The 19,909-nt window shown below is 42.8% G+C and overlaps 1 protein-coding gene across 2 annotated transcripts in view; it reads right to left on the reverse strand.

Annotated features, from left to right (window-relative positions):
* LOC145353987 (ubiquitin thioesterase otulin-like) overlaps positions 1-19,909 on the reverse strand; it is an 82,816-nt gene that overhangs the window by 35,537 nt on the left and 27,370 nt on the right. For both annotated transcript variants that reach the window (XM_080205053.1, XM_080205061.1), the window contains 5 exons: positions 17,292-17,579; positions 10,281-10,360; positions 9,623-9,723; positions 9,046-9,186; positions 2,859-2,984 (listed from right to left, as the gene is read on the reverse strand). In XM_080205053.1, the coding sequence (XP_080061179.1) occupies positions 2,859-2,984; positions 9,046-9,186; positions 9,623-9,723; positions 10,281-10,360; positions 17,292-17,579 (736 nt within the window). The remainder of the gene's footprint in view (positions 1-2,858; positions 2,985-9,045; positions 9,187-9,622; positions 9,724-10,280; positions 10,361-17,291; positions 17,580-19,909) is intronic.

A 19,909-nucleotide genomic window follows, 5' to 3' on the forward strand; every position in this document is an offset into this window, starting at 1 on the left:
TTCTGAAAGACATGGCAGAGGTGATAGTGGATGCCTTGGTGATTATTTTCCAAACGTCGCTGGATTCCGGGGAAGTGCCGGAAGATTGGAAAACGGCTAATGTTACGCCGTTGTTTAAGAAGGGTGGCAGGCAAAAGGCAGGGAATTAGAGGCCGGTTAGTTTAACGTCTGTTGTAGGTAAAATGTTAGAATCCGTGATCAAGGAGAAAATAGTGAGGCACCTTGAGGAGAATTGATTGATAGAGCAGACGCAGCACGGTTTCGTTAAGGGGAAGTTGTGTCTGACGAATTTATTGAAGTTCTATGAGGATGTGTCTAGGGCGGTGGGTAGAGGAGAGCCAGTGGATGTGGTGTTTCTTGATTTTCAGAAGGTGTTTGATAAGGTGCCGCACAAGAGGTTATTACAGAAGGTTAGAGGGCATGGAGTTGGGGGTAGGGTGTTTGCGTGGATAGGGGATTGGCTGTCAAATAGGAGGCAGAGAGTGGGGGTCAATGGGTGCTATCTGGATTGGCAGTTGGTGACTAGTGGAGTGCCCCAGGGGTCGGTGCTGGGGCCTCAGCTATTTACCATTTATATAGATGATCTGGAGGAGGGAACCGAGTGTATGATGTCGAAATTTGCTGATGACACCGAGACTGGTGGAATGGCAAATTGTGCGGAGGGCGTGGAAAGTCTGCAGAAGGATCTAGATAGGCTGGGGGAATGGGCCAGGAACTGGCAAATGGAATTTAATGTTGGCAAGTGTGAAGTTGTCCACTTTGTTAGGAATAATGGTAGGAAGGACTATTACTTACATGGCGAAAAACTGCAGCATGCGATGGTGCAGAGGGACCTCGGGGTCCTTGTGCATGAGTTACAAAAACCCAGCCTGCAGGTGCAGCAGGTGGTCAGGAAGGCAAATGGGATGCTGGCCTTCATAGCAAGGGGGATTGAATATAAAAGTAGGGAGGTCTTGCTGCAACCATACAGGGCACTGGTGAGGCCGCAGCTGGAGTACTGTGTGCAGTTTTGGTCGCCGCACTTACGCAAGGATATTTTGGCCTTGGAGGGAGTGCAGAGGAGGTTTACTAGGCTGATACCGGAGCTGAGGGGGTTGAACAATGAGGAGAGGCTGAATAAACTAGGCTTGTACTCGTTAGAGTTTAGAAGAATGAGGGGAGATCTCATTGAGACATACAAGATGATGAATGGGAAGGATAGAATAGAGGTGGAGAGGCTCTTCCCGCTCAGAAAGGACAGTAGGACTAGAGGGCACAGCCTCAAGATAAAGGGGGGGCAGTTTAGAACGGAGTTGAGGAGGAACTTCTTCACTCAAAGGGTGGTGAATCTCTGGAATTCTCTGCCCGTTGAAGTGGTGGAGGCTGCCTCACTAAATATATTTAAGACGCGGGTTGATAGGTTTTTGATAGGCAAGGGGATTAAGGGTTATGGGGAGAGGGCGGGAAAGTGGAACTGAGCCACGACAGATCAGCCATGATCTTATTGAATGGCGGGGCAGGCTCAAAGGGCTAGATGGCCTACTCCTGCTCCTATTTCTTATGTTCTTATGGAAGGAAACTCTCACAAGGAAACAGGGAAGCTGTTGGAAATAGACTATTTCTGCCTGCAAGAGGGTTGAACTGTGCATCTTATGATGATGCGTTCAAAATCATTTCAGTAAAGGTTCTCCCCTCAGAAGTAAACCAAATGAGAATTAAGGCCTTAGTTCAACAAAAAACTCAACCGCATCATAAGCGGAAAATGACATCCAAAACCCTTAACGGGATGGCTATTTTGATATGCATGTTTCTTGTACGTTTGTTGACATATTGTATAATAAAAAATGCAAAAGGCAGGCAGTGCAGGAATCTTCCAAAAGTGTGGCACTCTCAAAGAGGCTGCCCTAGTCTACCGTACCTAATGTTATCATGTACAACTAACTCTGTCATGCTCCTGATAATAACAATTTGACTGCAGCATTGCACATTATAGAATAAGTCAAATTTTATTCTGTATTCACTGAAACCAGAATGCATTTTAAATTATAGCATAATATTAAGAAAATTCTGGTACGTACAGATATTGCTGTCTCTCATCACTTGCTACCAGGCATCTCAACAGAACTATTAATAGGGCAAGAACTATTTTGTGGACCTGGTTGGATTTTCTATTTCAAAACAAAACTTAAAATGTTTTGTGTTGAATCTTTATTGTCAAGGCTGATATTAACACAGGAATCTGTGTGTGTACATGTGCTGAAAAAAAGATTTTGCTCCATAGTTTCAAGGTCTTGCTCCAGCACATTATGATTAACATGATGGGGGAAACATGAGTTCAGCATTGACTCATCTGATGTACAAATACACAAGAACATTCTCAGTTAAACCTTTCTTTGAATTAGAGAACTCCATAATGCAAGACTAGAGAGTATTATTGAACCACACTAACATCAACTATGGCATCAACCATAGCTGGAAATTATAGTGTGGTTCAATTATTCCTACATTAATAGCACTAATTAACATTGATGGGAGTTTTCCAGATCGCCCGCAATAATTTCAGCAGAACCCCTGGAGAAATGGCGTAAACACAAATGTCCCAGGGTTTCTGGTAATCCCCTGCCAAAATTCCAGCAAGAAATGGAGATATTCTAGATGATGCTATGACAACCATGAATCAACTGTAACTTGAAACAACTACCTCATATATTGACATATCTATATCTTCCAAATTATCAGTTTTTTTGGAACCATATTAGCTTTTGAGAGTTTTTTGGGGTTGACATGCAAGAGTGGGATGGTGATAGAAACTAGAACAAAGATGAACAGTTAACATTTTAGCTATGAATGTATGTTATGCAAACCCACAAAAAATGCACCTTTTGCTTCAGCACTGTCAGATATTCCTTCAGCTTTTCTATAGGGTTTTCATTCCCAGAATCTTCAACTCGAAAATACCACTGCTTGATCCAGATATAGTTTGCTGCAATCAGCTTTTCTGGAAGCTAGAAAAGAGATATTTATTGGATTACTATATAATTTTGCTGTTAAATAAGGATAAGCAAGTCAGCCAACTATCAACCCCACTACATAACCTCACAAGTAACTACAGTCAGAGAGCCATCTGGTGGTACAACTAAAAATTTACATTAAATTTCACAGTGACGTTCAAATAGGCTTCCTTCCCTCTTTCCCTCCCATTCCATCCTTCCCTCCTAAACGAACATCAAAGAAAGGAAATACTACAACTGGCAACTGGAATATTTTTCCATATTTTCACCACAAACATCAGGGACAGACATAAATGTCATCCTTTATTAATTTTATGGAAAGTGGGTATCATTGGCTAGGCCAGCATTTATCACCATTCTTAGTTGCCCTTTAGAAGGCAGTGGTGGCCTTGGTGGCCTTCTTGAACTGCTATGGTCCCTGGAGGTGTAGGTACACCCACACTGCTGTTTGGGACAGGATTCCAGGGTTTTGACCCAGTGACATAGAAACAAAAAAATAGAAGCAGGAGTAGGCTATTCAGCTGTTTGAGCCTGCTCCGTCATTCAGTTTGATCATGGCTGATCGTCAAATTCAAAATCCTGATGCTGCCTTCCACCCATATCCCTTGGCCCCTTTAGCCCCAAGGGCTATATCCAGTTTCTTCTTGAAATCTCACAACGTTTGGCTTCAACTATTTTTTGTGGTAGTGAATTCCACAGATTTACCACCCTCCGGGTGAAGAATTTTCTCCTCACCTCAGAAAAGGTTTACCCGTTATTCTCAAACTATTACCCCTAATTCTGGACTCCCCCACCAAGGGGAGTATTCTTTCTGAATCTATCCTGTCAAATCCTGTTAGAATTTTAACAGTTTCTGTAGATCCCCTTTTGCTCTTCTAAACTCAAATAAATATAATCCTAACTGACTTAGTCTCTGCTCATATGACAGACCTGCCATCCCAGGAAGCAGCCTGGTAAACCTTTGCTGTATTCCCCCTATAGCAAGAACATCCTTCCTCAGATAAGACACCAAAACTGCATGCAATACTCCAGGTGTGGCCTCGCCAATGCCCTATACAATTGCAGTAGAGCATCACTTCCAGTTAAACCCTCTTGCTATTAAGGCCAACATGCCACTTGCCTTTTTTACTGCCTGCTGTACTTGTATGGTTACTTTCAGCGACTGATGAATGAGGATAGCAAGGTCTCGCTGAGTATCCACCTCCCTCAGGTTACACCTATTCAAATAATAAGCTGCCTTCCTATTATTGCTACCGAAGTGGACAAATTCACATTTATCCATATTATACTGCAACTTCCATGCATATGTCTATTCACTCAGCCTGTCTAAATCACGCTGAAGAATCGCTGCATTCTTCTCATAGCTCACCCTCAGCCTCCTGTTTACAAGGTCAAAATAATTCATGGCAGATTCAAAGTTCTACAGGCCTGGGTGAAAACAAGGGTCACATACATCATTCAGCTGATGCACCTGTTTTCAGTTACTGCATTGATCCACTGCAAGTTTCCCAATTGCAAGATGAAGGAATTCGCAGCTTGGGAATTTTCCAAAACATGAGTGACTTTCTTTGGAGTGACAAGAGGCTCAGTCCAAAACAAGGTCCTGACAAAAGGATAGGCAGGAGGGCCAGAATGACTTAGAGGGACAGAAGGGGGCTGGCAATATGATAGTGGTAGGGGATGGGAGGGTCCAAGGCATTGACAGGAGGTTCTGTGGGCAGAGGCGTGACTCCAGGATGGTGGTCTGCCTCCCTGGAGCAGGGGTACAGGACATAACAGAAAGGGTAGAGGGAATTTCGAAAGGGGTGGGGACCCAGGCAGAGGTAATATTACACGTAGGGGAGAGGGACATAGGAAGGAGGAATAGGGTAGATGTACGTAGGCAATTTAGGGAGTTGGGGTGCAAACTGAAGAGCAGGACCCCCAGGGTGGCATTCTCTGGGCTGCTGCCTAGTACCAGCAGGGCTAGGAATAACGAGATCATGCAGCTGAATGCATGGTTGAGGGATTGGTGCAGGGTAGAGGGCTTTACTTTTGTAGACCACTGGGAGGTATTTATGAGAGAAGGGCAACTGTATAGGAGGGATGGGGAAAATTTGAATGGGAGAGGGACAAGTGTCTTAGCAGGGAGGTTAGCTGGTGTGTTTAGGAATGGTTTAAACTAATAGGGAGGGGGGGTGGGGATGTGACTGATAGCTCATTAGACACTGGGGCCGGGAGTGAATTGGGTGGAAGGAAAATTATCAGGGAGGAGGTGGTTCCTAGTGACACTGGTGGGTTGGACTGTGTCTGTTTCAATGCGAGGAGCGCGACAGGAAAAACGGATGAGCTTAGGGCCTTGATGTTTGTAAGGAAGTTAGATGTGGTGGCAGTAACGGAGACGTGGTTACGTGAAGGTCAGGACTGGCAGCTGAATGTTCCTGGGTATAAGTGTTTTAGGTGTGACAGAGGAGGGTTGAAGAGAGGTGGAGGGGTGGCACTGTTAGTAAAGGAGCACATCACAGCAGTGCAGAGGGAGGACAACATGGAGGAGTTAGGGATTGAGTCGCTGTGGGTGGAGTTGAGGAATAAAAAGGGAGAGATTACGATGCTAGGGGTATACTATAGGCCACCCAACTGCCGGAGGTCAGTGGAGGAAGGTATTTGCAGAGGCATTTTGGATAGGTGCAGAAAGAATAAGGTGGTTGTAGTGGGTGACTTTAATCTTCCTGGAGTGGATTGGAAGGGACCTAGAGCTGGGGGTACGGAGGGAGAGGAGTTTGTAAAATGTGTGTTGGAAGGATCCCTAGAGCAGTACGTAACTAGCCCGACTAGGGAGGGGGCTATACTGGATTTAGTGTTGGGAAATGAGCCAGGGCAGGTGGTTGAGGTAGGCGAACATGTGGCTAACAGTGACCACAAGTCCGTCTACTTTAGGATAAAAATGGAAAGGGATGAGTGCCGTCCGAAGGGGAGGGTGCTGAACTGGGGGAAGGCGAGCTATAGCTGGATTAGGAGGGAGCTGAAGGACACTGATTGGGAGGGACTGTTAGCTGGCAAGTCCACGGTTGGCAAGTGGGAGGCTTTTAAGGGCAAACTGAAAATGTTGCAGGAAAGGCATGTGCCGGTTAAGCGGAAGGACGGGAAAGGTAGGATTAGAGAGCCGTGGATTACAGGAGGTATCGAAGACTTGGTCAGGAAAAAAAGGGAGGCATGTGTTAGGTCCAAACAACTGGGTACGGAGACTGCGCTGGAGGAATATAGAGAGAGCAGGAGGGAGCTAAAAAGGGGAGTTAGAAGGGCGAAGAGAGGGCATGAAATGGCTTTGGCTGATAGGATTAAGGAAAATCCAGAAGCATTTTACTCTTATATTAGGAACAAGAGAGTGGTTAGAGGGAAAATTGGTCCTCTTAGGGACAAAGGAGGGGAACTATGCATTGAGTCTGAGGGAATGGGGGAGATCCTGAATGAATACTTTGCGTCGGTATTCACGAAGGAGAAGGGTTCGGTGTCGTGTAGTGTCTCGGAGGGAGCTGTAGATCAGTGGAAGGAAATATCCATTACGAGGGAGGAAGTGCTAAAGTTTTTAGGTAGCATAAAAACAGATAAAGTTCCGGGGCCTGATGGTATTTATCCCAGGCTGCTTAGGGAGGTGAAAGATGAAATTGCTGGGCCTCTGACGCAAATCTTTGTCTCTTCTTTGGACACAGGTGAGGTCCCAGAAGACTGGAGGGTAGCTAATGTTGTACCGCTGTTTAAAAAAGGTAGTAAGGATAACCCTGGTAATTATAGACCAGTGAGTTTGACATCGGTGGTGGGAAAATTATTGGAAAAAATTCTTAGGGGTAGGATGTATGAGCATTTGGAGCGTTGCGATCTGATTAGGGATACACAACATGGCTTTGTTAGGGGGAGGTCTTGCCTTACGAATCTGGTAGAATTCTTTGAGGAGGTGACAAAAACGGTTGACGATGGGCGAGCCGTTGATGTCATCTATATGGATTTCAGTAAGGCGTTTGACAAAGTCCCTCATGGTAGGCTGGTAGAAAAGGTTAAGGCGCATGGGATACAAGGACAGGTAACTAGGCGGATTGAAAACTGGCAGGGCAATAGGAGACAGAGAGTAGTTGTCGAGGGGACCTTTTCGGGCTGGAGGCCAGTCACCAGTGGTGTGCCGCAGGGCTCAGTACTGGGACCTCTCCTCTTTGTAGTATATATAAACGACTTGGAAGAGAGCGTACGTGGTGTGATCAGCAAGTTTGCAGATGACACCAAGATGGCAGGATTGGCGGATACCGAGGAGGAATGTCAGGTGACACAGCAGGATATAGATAGGTTGGTATATTGGGCAGATAGATGGCAGATGGAATTTAATCCTGACAAATGCGAGGTGATGCATTTTGGAAGGAATAATGCAGAGAGGAGCTACGTGATAAAAGGTAGACAGATTAGGAGTATAGAAATACAGAGGGACCTGGGAGTGCAGGTTCACAAGTCTCTGAAGGTGGCGACACAAGTGGAGAAGGTTGTGAGGAAAGCTTATGGAATGCTAGCCTTTATAGGAAGGGGTATAGAGTATAGGAGCTGCCGTCTAATGCTTCAGTTGTACAGAACTTTGGTTAGACCGCATTTGGAGTACTGCGTCCAGTTCTGGTCACCTTACTACCGGAAGGATGTGGAGACTCTGGACAGAGTGCAGAGGAGGTTTACCAGGATGTTGCCTGGCATGGAAGGACTGAGTTACGAGGAAAGGTTGGAGAAACTGGGACTCTTCTCCTCGGAAGGATGGAGATTGAGGGGGGACATGATAGAGGTATATAAAATACTGAAGGGAATAGATAGAGTCAATAGTGGTAGGCTGTTCCCTAGATTGGGGACAATTACGAGAGGCCACGATCAAAGGATGAGGGGGGAGAAGTATAATTTAGATGTGAGAGGAAGGTTCTTCACGCAGAGGGTCATGGGGGTATGGAACGCGCTACCGAGTAGGGTGGTGGAGGCAGGCACGTTGGACTTGTTTAAGGTTTACTTAGATAGACACATGAGCGAAACAAGGATGGAGGGTTATAGTAGAGGGTATTAAGTAGGGTCAGAGCCTCGGGACGACACCGGAAATGTAGAATTACATGTTAACGTTTTTGTCTTTTTATTCCACAGGTGTCGGTCCACCTTGTTGTCAAACGAGGGGCATGCACACGGTGGGTCGTGCATGGGCTGCTCTTGGAGGTTCTGGGAGTGGCCTAGTACTTCGTGTCGTTGTGTGTGCTTAATCCTGGACCAGTAGACGGGCGCCGCAACAGCTCAGTGACTATCACTGCTAGCTGTGCAGATACATGGATTTGGGCCTGTGTCTGTGGGAGTTTGCGCATTTTCCCTGTGGTTGCGTGGGTTTCCTCTGGGCGCTCCGGTTTCCTCGCACACCCCAAAGATGTGCTCTTAGGCTGATTGGTATACCAAATTGACACTATTCTCCCCTGAATCTGGCTAAATTAGGGGTTCCACTCACATACACACAGGGCAGGGTAGGTGTAGGAGAATGCGGCGGCGCGGGCTGTAGGAAGATCCCTTCCTACAGTACAAAATGAGGCCATTCAGCCCATCGAATCTGTATCGACCCAGGCCCTATTCACGTAACTCCACACATTTACCCTGCTAATTCTCCTGGCACTAGGGTCAACTTACCATGACCAATCAACATAATCCACACATCTTTGGACTGTGGAAGGAAATCATTCAGAGGAACCCCACGCAGACACAGGGAGAAAGTGCAAACTCCACAAAAGACCATGACCTGAGGCCCCTACGTCCCTGGCGTTGCAAGGCAGCAGTGCTAACCGCTGTACCACTGTGTCTGTAGCGTCCATGGAGGAGAAACAGAGTTGACCTTTCATCAGAAATTCCAAATCTAAACCTCGTTCCTGCTTCAATACCAACACTGCAACCCCAACCGACCTAAAATATACCAGTTATATAATATGCCCACAAGCTCTATGTTTTTTTAAAATGAGAAAATAATCCACAATCTGAATATGAAAAAGGCACATTTAGATCAACATATCAAATAATACAGAGGTACCTCAATTAGGTCATCCTGTTGCAGGCAGGGAAGCAGTTTAACATTATTCAAAACTTGAAAGAGTGTGGCTCTTAGTGCACAATAATTATCACCTCGGACTCTTCTTACAGAACTGAAAGTTTGACAGACAGCTTTGTACGCCTGTTAAAAGAAAAGTTGCTTATAGTATTCTCAAACATCTTGGAAAATGTTCACCATAGCACTAAAAGAAAATTTCTCTCTTCATCGACGTGTTTTTCTAAAACTTCAAGTTATTCATGATAAATTCGCACTAGAAAAAAGATTATTCAAGAGTTGGCGAGTAGGACCACTCGGCAACATTACAAAATTACTGCTTCTTGGCAAGAACACATATGTCTAATAGGAAAGAAAGGGTGCATTTATGCAGCACCTCATGTAAAATTCTTCCTACATAATAAATTACTATTTAATTCTGATTTGTAATTACATAGACTTTTTGCTCAAGTAAAAAATCCTTTTGCATCCTACATGAGTCTCAGACCAAATCAAAATATGAATTTTAAAAATGCAACTAACTTGGGATCACAATTTTTAAAAATGGAAAGTAGTTTCCTACCTTTCTCATGAGTTGTGCTTTTGCTGTGTTTCCTTTCCATTCTCTGGCACAATATTCCAAAATGGCCACACCAGGTTCAATGGTGGACTGCTCTGTGGCAGCTTCATATGGAAAATTAAACCAAATGTAATAGAAACTTTTAACTTCCTTATTTTATGAAACACATGCAAGTTGCAAAACCAATGCTAAATGTGATCATTCTGGGTATTAGTCAGGATATAATGCATATGGATCAATAATGCAAGTCCTATTTTAGGAGCACTTAATCTAGGCTGAGGCTTCAGTGCAGTGATTCTTTGTAGAGATGCTGCATGATACCATGCAGCATCAACTGAAGTCAGTTTTTTCTTAAAATTAGATATTTTAGAAAGTTACACACATACAGCAAAATCTTTAAAACAAAGTACCAAATTAAAAGTTGAGGAAAAGTTGAGGACCATATTTTGTTACAGATAATTGAAAAGGTAGAAATCATATATACACCAAACCTATCAACTGATTGCTTGTCCATCCAGTTCACATAATCAGTATAATAGAATATACTCTTTCAATGCTAGTTTTACTTCATGAGTAGCATTACACTATAAGCTGATGATTTTGGGTTCCTGCTAACTCTATTAACGGGAAGGTAAGGTAGTCAGCAGCAAAAACATGTTACCTGCAAGTTGGCTTTCAGAGACCAATCTTTGACATTTTTCCTTTTCTATCTCATCTTCATCACGGTATAGGTCTTCCTCTCTGCAAGGGAAAAACAGCAAGAGAAATTCCTTTACACAATTAATTTCTTTTCAGCACCATCATTTAAAGATGCATCAAAAAACCAGAATACTTGTGTTCCCTCCTCCCCTCTAATTCTAATACTTGCAAAATGATAAGTATATCAGTGCTGACTGGGATAATAAAGGTGATAATTCTACAGAAAACACTGCATTAGAAATGCAGAGACAATGCATCATTCATAAAGTTATTGTTAATTCTGCAAATGAACATGGCAGCCATAGCATCAATCTTAAACTATTACAGTAACATTATTTTGCTGTTATGAGAGTGCCTAGGATCTCATGTCTCTCACTGCTGAGCGAAGGACTGTCCAGTGGGATATTCAATATTAATACTCCATTTTGGACCATATCAATGCTTCTGATTAATTAAAACACTGTTGTCAATCATTCCTGCAGTAACCATTTATTTTTTCATGAGATGTGAGCATTGCTGACAAGGCCAACATTTAATGCCCATCTTTAATTGTCATTAAGATGATGGTGAACTTGGATCACTGTAGTCCATGTGGTGTCAGTACTCTAATTGCTTGGTGAAGCGAGTTTCAGGATTTTGGCCATGAGCATTGATAGTCAGAATGGTGCATGGTTTGGCGGGGAGCTTGACGATGTTGGGCTCCCATGAACCTGATGCCTTTTTCTTTCCAGCAGATAGAGGTTGCAGGTTTGGAAGTGCTGTTCAAAAAGCCTTGCCTTGCTGACGTGTTTGTGATACGCACTGCTCCTGCCTCTTCCTAGATGGTGTTGATCTTGAGTGCTGTTGGAGCTGCATTTATCCAGGCAAGTGGAACGTATTCCATCACACTTCTGACTTGTGTCTTGTAGATGGTGAACAGTCTGTAGGGGATCAGGAAATAAGTTTTTCACCTCAGAATTCTCAGCTTTTGACCTGCTCTTGTTGCCATAGTTTCGAATCAATGGCACTCCCCAGGATATTGATTGTCAGGGATTCAGCAATGATACTGCCAATGAATGTCGTGGGGAAATGGTTAGATCTTCTCTCTTCAGAGGAGACCTAATCAAAGCATTTGACTCAGTAAATCTCAAGGCTCTATGGATTGTGTTCTAGAAATATTCAACAAACTTCTTCACAATCCTGCAATTGTTTTGCAGTCACATGATTGCAATTGTCCTGAGTAGGAGGCCAGAGGAACAGTCCCCTTCAAAATACAGACTGTAGCCATGCAAGGTTGCGTGATAGTCCACATATTATTGGCATTCACCTCTTCAAAGATCAACGGCCCTCGAGTGTGAGTATTAAATACTGCCTAGACGAAAACTCCAACTTCAGTTGCCTCCATGCCAGAAGTAAACTGACCACTATGGACATGAATGATCTTGAAGATGACTACAGTGTCTGCCCACTCTGCACCAGATTTGCAAGTCACTTCAATTCTGCAAACAAGAAACTTGGCCTGTCCTCAAGTGCTGCCAATACAAAAAAATCATATTGACTCAGACTTGGTCAGCCAAATATTCCACCTCCCATATGTGCTGAAGGAGAGACTCTGGAATATGTTGAGCGATTCCTTGCAGCCATCTCTCAAACAAGGTAATCACTGATGGGGTGATCCAACACCGGATCAGCAGTGCTAGGTCAGCCTTCGACAAACTACAGCAATGACTTTTTAACAGTCAAGAAGTTCACAAGTCATCAGAAGTCCTCATGTTGTTGTTGTTGCCATAGTCTCACAGTGCAATAAGGCTAAGACTGTCTTAATGCAGTGACAGACAAAAATGCTAGAGAAATTCCACCAGTGATGCTGTCTTTATATTCAGTGAGAGGACCATCAAACAAATGCCAGTGCTCTTCTTGAAGCCAACTCTACAAGCATTCAGGCAAAATCAACTTCTAAGGACTGGATCAACTACATAAAACATCGCCTTGTTCTGTTTTCTCAACTCTCAAATGACTAGCACTCCAGGGGAAGACAAAATAAAGTGTACAAAGGTACTCAGAAGCTCTCCTTGAAGCACGGCAGCAATGACTGATGCCTAGAAGGAGCTTGCTACCAATCAAAATAATAGCTTGTCCATAAAACTACATTACGCTTCAAGTCCAAATACTTTAATGAGACACAGCAGCAGAGAATCCACTCTGGACCTCATGGGAAATCCACATGCCCAAAGATCTAGATGTCGAGAACCAGTGTGTTCAGTCACATGAAGTCTGATGGCAAAAACTTGCAAACCTGGGTAGATATCATCCTTGAATCAATGGAAATTGATGATGACCATGACAGTCATTATGTGGTACTTCTGCAGCAAGACTGTTGCTGGTCACTTATCAGTCCACACTTGAATGCTATAGAGCTGCATTTGGATATGGAATGCTTCATTATCTGAGGAGTTGCAAACTGAACAATCAGAGAAGAATGAAATTGACAATAATGACAGTGACATTGACAGACATCTATCCATTCCAATTTCAGTCAATGCAGCAACTTTTGCACTTTCCGCATTTAGACTAGGCACCCGACATTTTTTTTTTAAGAAAGTAATTCTTCCTGTCTCCAGCTACTCTATTTCAAAACTCAACCAGTGGTTTGAATAATGGCTTTAATCTACCACTCTGACACTTGGAGATTATGTTGCTTCTTTATTTCAACTATTAGATTTATCTTCAGTGATTCCCAATACAGACATGGAAAACAATAAAGGTTTTTCAAATGAAAACAAAACGCTGAATAAACTCAGCAAGTCTGGCAGCTTCTATGGATGTCATGATGTGGAAATGCCGGCGTTGGACTGGGGTAAACCCAGTAAAAAGTCTCACAACACCAGGTTAAAGTCCAACAGGTTTATTTGATAGTAAACACCACAAGCTTTCAGAATGCTGTTCCTTCATCAGGTGAGTGGAAAGTTCTGATCAGAAATAGGGCATATAAAGGCACACACAGTTTACAGAATACTGATTAGAATGTGAGTCTTTACAGCTTATCAAGTTTTAAAGGTGCAGACAATGTGAGTGGAGATAGCATTAAGCACAGGTTAAAAAGATGTATATTGTGTCCAGACAGGACAGTAAGCGAGATGTTACAAGTTCAGGCAAGTGATGGGGGTTACAGATAGTGTGACATGACCCCAAAATCCTGGTTGACATGAAGCCAGGTTCCGCACACGAGGACGATCTCAACCAGAATCTTGGGTTCACGTCACACTATGACTTGCCTGAACTTGCAACATCTCACTTACTGTCCTGTCTGGAGGCAATACATATATCTTTAACCTATGCTTAATACTTCACTTATGCTTCACTCACACTGTCTGCACCTTAAAGACTTGAATAGATTAGCTGCAAAGACTCACATTCTAATCAGTGTTCTGTAAACTATGTGTGCCTTTATATGCCCTGTTTCTGATCAGAACTCTCCACTTACCTGACAAAGGAACAGCGTTCTGAAAGCTTGTGGTGTTTACTGTCAAATAAACCTGTTGGACTTTAACATGGTGTTGTGAGTCTTCTTACAGCATCTATGGAGACAGAAACAGCATTTCAAGTCTGTATGACTCTTTTGCAGAGTGCTGAAGCTCTTCATCCTGTTTTCAAATCCTTCCACAGCCTTACCCCCTCTACCTGTGCAACCTCCTTCAGTCTTACAAACCTCCAGAATTCTAGAATCCACCTTTTTGACTTTAATCATTTCACCATTGACTACCAGATTTTCAGCTGCTTTGGTCCTACAACCTCTCAGCCTTGCTACTTCTTTTAAGATTTCAGGGCTGTTCCAAATCCTGATTCAACTCCCCAGTGACCCAGCTAGCTGTTCCTGGCTTTTGTAGAATACTAATTCCTTTATTCAAGCATCCATATCAGAAGAGAAACCCTCTCTCCCTGTTATAGAGCCGTGCATGCATTCCATCCCACAGAGTGGTTTCTCTGCCATTTAGATAAATGAATGTCACATTGTATTCTACCACACAAAAAACGTCAGGAGTGGAAGACGACCAATTGACAATAATGAAGACGACCAATATGACTGAATTTAAAACACAGATGGAGCATGAGAAAGTAAAATCCAACACCAGTGTCTTGTGCATAAAAAAGGAGATTACAAAGGGGTGAGGTAGGCATCGGCTAAGGTAGAGTGGGAGCAAAAATTTTATGGTGGGACAATTGAAGAATAGTGGAGGACTTTCAAAGTGATCTTTCACAGTGCTCAGCAAAAGAGGGAAATAAAGAGAGTGTAAAATTGAAAGAAAATGCAAACAAAGTGGCAAATAGTGGTAACCAAGAGGATTGGGAAATCTTAAAGGTCAACAGAAAGCCACGAAAAAAGCTATAAAGAAAAGTAATTGGAATATGAGAGTAAACTAACTCTGAATATTAAAAAGATAGTAAAAGTTTCTACAAATATATAAAATGAAAAAGAGTAGCTAAAGTAAACATTGGTCCTTCAGAGGATGAGGCTATTCAGTAATAACTGGAAATGCAAAAATGGCTGAGGTATTGTGTCGATCTTCACAGTGGAAGACAAAATAACATGCCAAAAATTGATGACGGGAAGACTATGGCAGATGAGGACCTAGAGAATATTATCATGAAAGAGGGAGTGTTGGGCAAGCTAACGGGGCTAAAGGTAGACAAGTCTCCTGACCCTGATGGAATGCATCCCAGGCTACTAAAAGAGATGGTGGAGGAAATAGCAAATGCACTAGTGGTAATTTACCAAAATTTGCTGGACTCTGAGGTGGTTCCGCAGATTGGAAAACAGCAAATGTGATGCCATTGTTTAAAAAAGGGGGTAGTCAAAAGGCTATAGGTCGGTTAGCTTAACTTCTGTAGTAGGGAAAATGCTTGAATCTATCATCAAGAAAGAAATACCAAGACATCTGGATATTAATTGTCCCTTTGATAAGATGCAACATGGGTTCATGAAGGAAAGGTCATGTTTGACTAATTTGGTGGAATTCTTTGAGAATATTACATGCGCAGTGGACAATGGGGAACCTGTGGATGCAGTGTATCTGGATTTCCAGAAGGCATTTGACAAGGTGCTGCACCAAAGACTGCTGCATAAGATAAAGGTGCACAGTGTTAGGGGTAATGTATTAGCATGGATAGAGGATTGGTTAACTATCAGGAAGCAAACAGTGTGGTAGAAGATGTTTTGTTGGTTGGCAATCAGTGACTAGCGGTGTGCCTCAGGGATCAGTGTTGGGACTGCAACTATTTACGATTTACAAAGATGATCTGGAGTTGGGGAACTAGTGTGTCAAAATTTGGAGATGATGCTAAGATGAGTGGCTGAGCAAAGCGTGCAGAGGATGCTGAAAATCTACAAAGGGATATAGATAGTCTAAGTGAGTGGGCGAGGATCTGGCAGATGGAGTACAATGTTGGTAAATTTGAGGTCATCCACTTTGGTAGAAATAACAGCAAAATGGACTACTATTTAAATGGTCAAAAATTGCAGCATGCTGCTGGGTGTCCTTGTGCAAGAATCACAGGGAGTTGGTTTGCAGGTGCAGCAGGCAAATGAAATTTTGTCCTTCATTGCTAGACAGATGGAGTTTAAATGCAGTGAGGTTATGTTGCAGCTGTGGAGGTCACTGTGGAGTACTGTGTACAGTTTTGGTCTCCTTACTTGAGAAAGTATATGCTGGCACTGGAGGGGGTGCAGAGGAGATTCACTAGGTTGATTCTGGTGTTGAGAAGGTTGGCTTATGAGAAGAGACTGAGGCTATACTCTTTGGAATTCAGAAGAATGAGGGGAGATCTTGTAGAAGTGTACAAGATTATGAAGGGAATAGATAAGATAGGAGCAGGGAAGTTGTTTCTACTGGCAGGTGAAACTAGAACTAGGGGGCAAAATAAGGGGGAGCAGATTTCAGACTGAGTTGAGAAGGAACATCTTCACGCAAAGGGTTGTGAATCTGTGGAATTCCCTGCCTGGTGAAGCAGTTAAGGCTACTTCATTGAGTATTTTTAAGGCAAGAATAGATACATTTTTGAATAGTAAAGGAATTAAGGGTTATGGTGAGCTGGTGGGTAAGTGGAGCTGAGTCCACAAAAAGATCAGCCACGATCTTATTGAATGGCGGAGCAGGCTCAAGGGGCCAGATGGCCTACTCATGCTCCTAGTTCTTATGCTTTGTTCTTAATTAAAACCCTGAAGTAACTGGTCGGCGCAACATCGTGGGCCAAAGGGCCTGTTCTGCGCTGTAATGTTCTATGTTCTAATCCGTGCAAGTTTGGGGTGAGACTGGGGGACGAAGATGGAGAGGGACTCAGGACGTGAAATAGATATGGTGACTCCTCTTCCCTGCCCTATTTTTACCTTCTTTGCTTGTTCTCAGATGGCCTTCCAGATTCCAGGAAATCTTTCACATCAGCAGCTGCCGTATGATACAGCAAATAAAAATCTTAACTACAGGAGCCCAATTGGTAGTGTATTGCCCTGCCGAATGCCCCCTACTCTCCTCAGCAACATCTCGATCCCAGCCTGCCTCACGAACCTATCATCAGTGATCAGGACTGTTACAATCCCAACTATGATCATTTCTGGTGATGCTGATGAGTCTGAAGAGCCACCAGCAATCTGATTGGCCAACAGTGCTCAGACTTCTTGAAGGCAAGAAGCCCTGACACCAGGCAGGTAACTGCCTGATAACCATGTAATTGCATCAGGCCTCCCAAAAACGGCTGTCAAAGAACTGCCTGATTTTCCAGCACCTGCTTTATGTTTCTACCACCACAGGTAATTTCCAAATGTGACCATCAAATTAATATAAACTTTAGACATTTTTCTGCTTTATAAATGTCCTTCTTCTGTGGTAAATGAATTTGTAATTCATTTTTTGAAAAGCTGCATGCTTTTGGAGTCAATGAAGAAAATGTCCAGATTTATTTGCATGTAAATAGTTATATATTATAATTTACAACATACCCATCAATATATTCTTGATTGCAGTTCTTCATATTTTCAGCAGTTGCTTTACCAACACCTGTTTGACAAATGCTTATTTCATTATTGGAAAGGTTTTCTTCTAGTGAATGTGATTTTTCAATCACCAATTTAGTCACTTGTACACTTGTAAGGGTGGGCTCTTCACTTGATTGGCAGTTCTTCATATCTTCCATTCCCTGATCAATTTGTTTACTCTGAAATTTCTTGGCTTCTTCTTCATTCTCATGCAAAATCATCTCTGTCTGCTCATGGTCCCCTTCATGATCACTGTTAAAATAAATGCCCACCATGAATTACAAGAATACTTTGAAGAAAATGCAAACTAAACAACAGTCACCTGGTTGGAAATTGTCCCATCATTAATACACTCAGTACCTTAGTTCAACTATAAAATGAGCATCATCCAATGAAGTATTTCTCAAACAAGCAAGCAGACATTTCATATCTTACTAAAGACAAACTGTATTTTAAAATTTAGCACAGCATTTTCCTTCTAAAATATTCCACTATTACTATTTTTCTAAAGCAAAAAGCATCAAAAGCCAGACCTACTAAATTCCATAAAAAAGTCATATTGGCCTCAAAACATCAACTCTATTTCCCTCTCCACAGTTGCTTCTAGACCTGAACTTTCCTAACTATGGCCAACCAGGAAGGGGTATAAAAGCAGCTTGGATCTGCTGGGTGACAGAGTAAACAAAATGGGATTAAGGAAAAAATACATCCATAGTGTTAAGTCCTATTCAGCAGATTAAACATCAGTGATACAGTGACCAATGTAAAATGTTGCAACCCCTGATGCTTACTCGGCTTGTACAGCCTCAGTCTACAGACAGATCAGCGTCCATCACGATACCTATTTGCAAATCTTGACAACAAACCTCCACTTGGTTACTGTCATTTCATGAATACAAAATCAAAAGTGAACAGGTAAGAAACATATTGATCAGACAGAAATGAAAAACTACCAAATTTGACCAATGAAACTCAAATTAAAAGCGTACAATTTAAGAGGTGCAAGAGACAACTGGCCAATTTTTGAAAATTTCTTTAGGCGGCCATCTCAAGATTCTCCGAAAAGTTAAAGTTATTACTGAAAAAAAGTTACCAAATTTACAAAAAAAAGGCATACCTGTACAATGCAAATTTTAAATGTCTTTTTTAATCAGTGTTTGTGCTGTTGCCAAGCATGGCCCTATTAACATCGGGCCTGGAAACTCAAGCTACACACAACTCCCAGCCTATACCTGCACTTTTGTAAGTGTTACTTTTGTAAGTTTTGATTGACAACAAAACCAACAATTCAGAAGTTGCGGAGCTCAGAATTCCTACAGTACAGAAGGAGGCCATTCAGCCCATTGTGTCTGCACCAAGTATTCAAGCATCTAACCCAAACCCAGACCCAATCCCCATAACTTCATGTATCTACCCCACTAATCCCCCTAACCTATGTCTCTTGGGACATTAAGGGGCAATTTAGCATGGCCAATCAACCTAATCTGCAATTTTTGGACAGTGAGAAGAAACCGGAGCATCCGAGGAAACCCATGCAGACATGAGGAGAACATGCAAACTCCACAAAGACAGTCACCGAAGGCCGGAATTGAACCCAGGTCCTTGGCGTTGTGAGGCAGCAGTGCTAACCACTGTACCACCATGCCACATTATAATCCCTGTTTCCACTGCCAAGTGATAGAACTATGAATTCCACCTTCTGCCATTTATGAGAGACAACAAAATAAGAACATAAGAAATAGGAGCAGGAGTAGGCCATCTAGCGCTTCGAGCCTGCCCCGCCATTCAATAAGATCATGGCTGATCTGAAGTGGTTCAGTTCCACTTTCTCCCCATAACCCTTAATTCCCTTGCCTACCAAAAACCTATCTACTCGTGTCTTAAATATATTTAGCAAGGTAGCCTCCACCACTTCAACGGGCAGAGAATTCCAGAGATTCACCATCCTTTGGGTGAAGAAGTTCCTCCTCAACTCCGTTCTAAACTGCTCCCCCCCCTTATCTTGAGGCTGTACCCTCTAGTCCTGCTGTCCTTTCTGAGCGGGAAGAATCTCTCTACCCCTACCCTAGCCATCCCCTTCATTATCTTATACATCTCCATAAGATCCCCCCTCATCCTTCTAAACTCCAACAAGTACAGACCCAGTCTATTAAGCCTCTCTTCATCCTGCCAGAAAGAGACAAAATTATTTTCAAGGCATCAAAATTGAATGGAAGCACTGGTAAGTAATTATACATAAGTAAAGTTATGTATGATTTCATTCATGCTGAGCAAGATTACTCTGGTTTGGCTTTTACTCTCCTGATGCAGAGGTCCAAGTTAGACCACTGGGGCCCCTTTCTTTAAAGTCTGATTAGTAGTGAACTGCACTGCTATTTCCCACCGTATTCACCACTGTTCAAAAGCATTACATAATTCTGCTAAAGTAGGGAAGAACTTACATCTGATTAAGAACTCAATCAGGCCAGGCTGAAAAATATTTTGATTTTTGTGCATTAGAGGCTACCAGCTTTTTTGCCTATCAATTAATATATTCATGCACTCAGTCCAAGTGTTTCCATGACTGACCTGCCCAAAGGATT

This window comes from Carcharhinus amblyrhynchos, chromosome 2, assembly GCF_965287045.1.
Source record: "Carcharhinus amblyrhynchos chromosome 2, sCarAmb.v2.hapA, whole genome shotgun sequence".
Taxonomy (NCBI): Eukaryota; Metazoa; Chordata; class Chondrichthyes; order Carcharhiniformes; family Carcharhinidae; genus Carcharhinus; species Carcharhinus amblyrhynchos.